This window comes from Nanorana parkeri, unplaced genomic scaffold (assembly GCF_000935625.1).
Source record: "Nanorana parkeri isolate BGI_ZX_2015 unplaced genomic scaffold, ASM93562v1 scaffold13, whole genome shotgun sequence".
In the NCBI taxonomy this organism is placed as follows: domain Eukaryota; kingdom Metazoa; phylum Chordata; class Amphibia; order Anura; family Dicroglossidae; genus Nanorana; species Nanorana parkeri.
In genome coordinates this window covers 1,766,155-1,772,954 of record NW_017306281.1, presented here as the reverse complement: position 1 = coordinate 1,772,954, position 6,800 = coordinate 1,766,155, and the positions used below count along the sequence as shown (strand labels likewise).

The window sequence follows — 6,800 nt, the reverse complement described above, 5'->3', positions numbered from 1 at the left end:
AAATAATGTCATATACATAATGATGGTGGACTTTGCTGTAATGTAACACTGATTTTAATCTATGGAATATTAAATGCAACTATTTTAAATTATTGTAATGTGTGTTGTGGGCTCCTAAGAAGTCTATTCATTTTTCTGTGATACACCACCTCTTCTGCAAAACCTTCCTGCTCTCGTATTTCTAAAAAACAGCACTTTCATCAACAGTTTCAAGAGTGAACAGGAATAGTCGGTACATTTGTTTTAGGGAGCTACAAAATCCAATGGAATGAAAACAACTTCAAGGACAAAATGTATACTACTATTGCCTGATGTTTCATGCCAAATATTTCACTCCAACCTATTCTGTTTTTTTATTGGAAATAATACTTTATATCACAGGCAGCAAATTGCATACAAAATGCCTTATTATGTGCATCATTCACCCATAAATTCTGAAATTAAAAAAAAAACGTAAAACCTAGTAGGCAGTATGGGTGGTTTTAATTTTTTTGAAAGAGGAATCCACTCTCTAAAGTTTACCTCCAACAAATAAATACAAAACTGAAATATATATACACAATAAGGTCAGTATCCGTCCCGGCTGCAGCTGTCAGCATCAGGGGTGTGGAATTCCTATCGCCTGACGTCCGGGACATGCAGTTTCGGGCGCCGGGCGAGTAGTTTTTATGTACATTTAGCCCGGCTCCGGACAAGCAGAGCTGAATGTACATTGTGGAGCCGCGTTTCTGCCCACACCCCCCGTCGTAGTTTTCGGGGTCCCCCGCTCTCCTGGGGGACCCCAAAAACTACAGCACAACCATAGAGCCCGTAGAGCAGACGAAGAACGTGTGCTCTACGGGCTCTCTGTGTGTTCTCCGAGACCGTGGTGCTGTAATCACAGCGCCACCTGTCTCGGCTGTCAGGAACTACACAGAACAGCTGTTCTGTGTTGGAGGGCAGGTTCCATAAAGAGAACCTGTCACCTCCAAACTATCACATAAGGGATTTTAATCCCCTATATGATAGGAAGAACATTAAGTGGAAAAAGTAAATAAATACAAATTTAAAAAAATAATAAAATATATAAAGATTTTTTTTAAAAGTAAAAAATAAAAATGAAACGCCATCTGCATGCATATGAACGCAGGCATAGGACATTCTGCATGTGCTTTGAGATTGCAGCTGCCATTCCATGGTGGTAGCCAGAATTCTCTTACACACACACAATGTGTATTAAAGGGTGTGTTCATTTTCCCAGGTAATATGAATAAAAATTACCCGATGAAATAGGGCCCCCTCTCCCCCAAACCGCCACCCCCCTGGCTATACTTACCTTTCGGCGAACAATCCCTCCCCTCCGCCAGTATGGGTGTACTATCTGTCCCCCGTACTGCTGTCCAGTGCAGTCCTCCCCTATGCATTTTGAATTTTGCTCACAAAGTGCAAGCACTCATTGGTCAACGTGGTCAGATGACTGTGCTGACCAGTGAGAAGTAAAACAGTAAAATATGTTTTGATTAGGGGTGCACCGATACTAGTATCAGTGCCGATACAGAGTATTTGGGCGAGCACTTGTACTCACCCAAATGCTCCGATACCTTCCCCGATATTGGAACTTACGGCCAGATGAAAATTTCCTCTGACTGGCAGTGCCGTAGGGGAACATGGAGCCAGCTTCTCGTGCAATCAGGAAGCCGTGCGGCAAGTAATGACACGCCTCCTGGTTTTCTGATTGGCCAGGAAGCCGGCTCCTTGCTGATTGGCTGGAAAGCCGGCTTCCTGGTCAATCCGCATCGAGACAGTTTCCCGGGAAAGCAGGTTTCCCGGCCAATCACAACCAAGCAGGCCAAACAACATGGAGCCGGCTTCGGTGGCAATCGGGAACCTGGGCGGCATGTCATTACCTGCTGCCCGGTTTCCTGATTACCAGGGAAGCCTGCTCCATGCCAGCGGAAGCACTGGTATTAGTATTCAGTGTCGGCGAGATCCGAAAGCAAAAAAAAAAATCGGTACTTGTACTCGATACCAAAGAAACAGTATTGGTGCATCTTTAGTTTTCATTAAAACTATTTTTATTTATTGGGACAAGTAGATTGTCATGAAGGACAAGTAGATATGGCCCCCACTTTAGCACTTGGACAAGTAGTTTTAAAAAAAAAATTCCACACCCCTGCAGCATGTAGCGGGCAATGGCCCGCTATATGCTGGGTTTTGGGTCACATGAGGACATATTATATGTCTTTCCTGTTAACCTAAAGAGAACATAGTTCTCTTTTAAGCCTATCTACCTGCAGTATCAAATTTGGCCAGTAGAGCCAGCAGAAAATATCTCTGTATATATGAGCTTCAGACTGGTTTTACTTTGATAAAAACTCCCATAATTCCTTAGCTTAAAAAGGGAAGAACAAATGCATCATGGGAGTTCAGACTCCATTTTAGGGATTGAGGAAGAGGAAGCCATTACTATCTGACATTTTTATGAGGAAGGAATCCTACATTCCTTTTAGGCAGCATCGCTAGTAGGACTGGACTTGTTTCCCTCTGTACTCGTAAGCTGCCACTGTATCTGCATCTTTTACACACAGACCACAGGTTATGTGTAGCGAGGACAGAGCATTATTTATGTGATAAAAACATAACGGCATAATATATGTGTGTGTCAATAATACACAACCTTACCTCTTTTTAGTCTCTCCATTGCACTTTTACTGCCTGCATAGGTTGGTCTAATTTCTTTACCCAGCTCTTCTATGATGACAAGAAGTTCTGCATACTTGCTTTGGGGCACCTGATTGCTGGTTGTACTCTAAAAACAGTAGGTAGTCATTACAAAAAGAGATCCCAACACTTTGATTACATTTGCATTACAATAAAATATATTCAGCTTTTATCACATCTTCTAGACCCTTGGTTCTCAACTGGTGGGTCGTGACCCAAAAGTGGGTCACAACCCCATGTTTAGTGGGTCGCTGCATACCTTCCACTTTTCTAGGTGAGAGGCTCCTCAGCCTCCCCCTAGTGCAGCACCGTCTATTCTTACACCAAGCAGCCATTCAAAATATGCTGCCCGGTGCCGAGTGTCAACTTGAGGTGGGGTGGGTTGGGGGTATGGCCGCGAGGGAGATCCATCCATACGTGCATTGCTTATAGCTTCCTCACATGTCCTGTAGAATACTTGGACTGGCATGACATCACATTCTGGCTCCCGGCACCTCTACAGGCACGCATGGGAGCTGTACCAGCAATGCACATATGGATGGAACTCCATCACAACACAGCAGCCCACACTGCCGTGCGTTCCATTGCAACTTGAGTCGCGACTTAATGACAGAGGACAAATGTGGGTCCTGAGGTTACGCAGGTTGAGAACCACTGTTCTAGACTAATGCATATGTCTGACTTTTGCAGTATAGGAGTATTGAAGCTGAACTCTGGCAAAAATAGGTCAACTTGCATGGCTCTGCTGCAGTTACAGATCTCCCTCAGCTGTTTGTGATGCAGAATCGGGAGTACACACCACCACCAGGGTCTATGAGGAACCCAATCTGAGGTCTGGTGGTCACTGGTGGATACATCCCCTGTTTTTCTTGGACTCGAGGATTTTGTCATCAGCCATTACGTGCAACCATGTACACTCACACTGAACCCACAAAAAGCTTTACTGTGCTATGAATAAGTGATATCAGTTATGCTACACAGTGCTATTTACTGTCCCACACAGGCCAAAGTAATGCCCAATCCCAATGAAGGTGGCCCTGCTGCAATGAGTATTGGCATCTGATTTCCTAAGAAGTTATAGTACATACGATTGCCATCTCTTTCCTCCTCCCTGCCAACATAGTCTCTAATATAAACTGGGTGCAGGACACCACACGACCTGGACTTTAGCCCTGGTTCACACCTAGGCGTATTGCATATGCGCGTCTGTCGCGCGTTTTTTTTACCGCAATTCGTGGTAAAAAAATTGCGCAACAAACGCGCGTTTCCGAGGGCTACTTGGCTGTATCCCAATGGAAACGCGCAACAAAAACGGCCCAAAGTAGTACATGTACCTTTTCAGGCGTGGGCCGTTTTGTAGCACGTTAGGGACGGGCTGAAATACGCCAAGGTGTGAACCAGACCCATTGAATACAATGGGATTTAGATGTTTGAGCGCTTTGTAGAGTGTTCGTCGAGCGTAGAACGCGTTACAAAACGTTCAGGTGTGAACGAGGGCTAAACCCTAACTTTTTTGAAGTTGTAGATAGAAGGTGGAAGGTCAGGTTTTCCAGTCACATTGTTATTGCTGTTTTCCTGCTGGAGAGTTTTCTCCGCTTTCTGTCTGAAGGCAAATCTCTCCAATGGAGGCACAGGCAGCAATAAAACCTGAAAGATGCTCTAACCCTAAAATCTTCTACTAACAGTATTGTCTGCAGAGCTGTATGTGTCTCCATTATAGAGATTTGCCCTTCCTGTTCTAATACATATCAAATAATTAGAAAGGGGGAACAAAATCACCCAACAAAGACATCCATAAAAACCTGACAGGAGGTTCTAATCCTTCATTACACTAAAAGTGCTTACTGCGATTGGCTTTTAAGTTTAATCATGCCTCTTGTGGCAAATAACCATGATGCAGAGTAAGGGGACTGGATGCAGCACTCTTGGGATAGCCTGGAATGCAGCTTTAAATTTGACTATTTAACAACAAGAACTGTTTTGCCTTAAGGCAGCTTCATATCTGGTGCCAAATATTTCAAGTATATGCAGGTATTTTAGCTTGTGTGGTCTAATTAAAAGAGAACGTCTTATAAAGTGTATGTACTTACATCAATGCTTCTAAACTGCCAGCAAATGTGTATAGCGGGCACCTTTGTGCAGCTTTAGTATTCCTTCAAGGCCCCCAAAAGCCTTGAATACAAAATGCTCTATTACACATTTGCAGATCTTGAAAACTTATTTGTGAGCTGCCGTGTTCCCCCAGACCCTGCAATTGGCTGATAAATATGACGGAGCAGCATCACTGGCCAATTGCAAGGTGGAAGGGGCAGAGAAGAGTTAGATTTATTGTCAGGCTATTATTGCTGACTGTATCACATTTGTGAAGAAGATTTCATCTCACTTCCTGTCTGGAGACCACAAGGGCAGTAAAGGGTAAATTTGTTCAACAGGAACATAAACAGAGAACTCTTTCTCAAACAATTCATCCCCATACAGCTACCGCCTCATGTATCACTGGCCCCTACCTTTTAGATTGTACGCCCTCAGGGGCAGGGCCCTCCTTACCGTATTGTATTGTAATATCTTCCTTATATTGTAAAGCGCTGCGCAAACTGTTGGAGCTATATAAATCCTTTATAATAATAATATTCAATGACTTATTCAATGACAAAATATTTGTAGTTTATTTGCTGCTTCCCTATTTTTCCTGTGAGATTTGGCCCCACTTCCTACCTGAAATCGGTTCAAATTTCCTCAGCAGAGCCACAATAAAACATGATGGTGTTCTAACCCTTTCCCACTCCAATCAAAACTGACATGCATACATTCTTTGCAGTTGCACTTTACATGTTTAATATGACTCAATTTTCAGTATTACCTGAGTATATCCCAAGGATGGGGGTCCAAAGTCATTCACCAACTGTCTGTATTGTGCAGATGATGCTATGCTAGTAGAGGGAGAATGTGCACTTACAGCTGTTGAAAAAAAAAAATAACAATAACACAGTAAAAAAGAACTGTACATGCCATGTAGAACAAATGAAAACAAACAGTCTATTCAATTTCAACAATGGGCCATGGTTTCCATGTAATAGCAATAAACAACCACTTAGCCAATAGGCCTGGAGACATATCCATAACAAGCAAAGGTCAATGGACAAACTAGTTGAATTAGAATGTTTTGTTCATCTTCAAAGCTTTTGCATACTGTAGTTTTATGTTTTGGAAGCCGTGATGTGCAAAATTGCATGAAAATGTATATTCCTGCCACTGCATCTACTGTATTAACAAAGGATGGATCCAAACTGTACCCTAATGCTTCTATGTACACCTCAATTGTAATGTGTAACGGAGTCACAATATGTGTCAGACAATGCTTAAATGTGGTTTACCATTCCTTACTAAAACGGGGCCTTGGAGTACCATACAATGTGGTCATAATAACCCATACTCTCTATCTAATAAGCAGCTGAGGAGGCCACTGATCCCAACATAGCTCAGCTCAGAGTAGCTCCACTATATCAACATGCATACCCCAAAGAGCATGGATGGAGGAATCTGCCCTGAGGCTTTTGGCTGATTGGCCAACATTTTTTCCATCTACAAAAGTCAATTTAAAAATCAAGATTTGTCAACCCTGGACCACCCTCAGAAATATAGGAAATTCAATCTGTATATGGCCCATCCTTAGTTATGAAAAAGCATAGAGTTGGGGAACACGCGATACCTGGAGAAGGACCTTGCATACAAACATGCTTAGTCTAGTGATAGCCAATATAGGCAGACATTTGAAGGATCAATATCCAGGGACATGTCTGCTTCCATGAGTGGACAATATGAAGGGGGCGGAATCCAAGAGATGTAACAGTAGTCAAGGTCAGAGCAGGTTTTCTGAATCAATGCCCTTAAATATGGTAAGTAATAATTGTTACTACCTCCGTGTATACATTACTAAGGTCAGCATGATGATATCATTGAGAAATCTGGAGAAAGCTAGAAAGCTACTCTTGTTGTTTATTATGACATAGCAGGATTGAAAGTAGACCTTTCTACTTGTGAATAAACCATGTACAACATCCACATCAAAGCAGACACTTCCAAGCTAGGAGTTGTAGCAT

The 6,800-nt window shown here is 42.7% G+C and overlaps 1 protein-coding gene across 2 annotated transcripts in view; it reads right to left on the bottom strand.

Moving 5' to 3' along the window:
• The window catches only part of CDK2AP1 (cyclin dependent kinase 2 associated protein 1), a 10,294-nt gene that overhangs the window by 1,824 nt on the left and 1,670 nt on the right, over positions 1–6,800 (bottom strand). Inside the window, exons 2-3 of one of the 2 annotated variants that reach the window (XM_018557168.1) lie at positions 5,561–5,658; positions 2,662–2,788 (exon numbers count right to left, since the gene is read on the bottom strand). In XM_018557168.1, coding sequence (XP_018412670.1) covers positions 2,662–2,788; positions 5,561–5,658 — 225 coding nt within the window. The remainder of the gene's footprint in view (positions 1–2,661; positions 2,789–5,560; positions 5,659–6,800) is intronic. The other variant, XM_018557176.1, reaches the window with a different exon arrangement.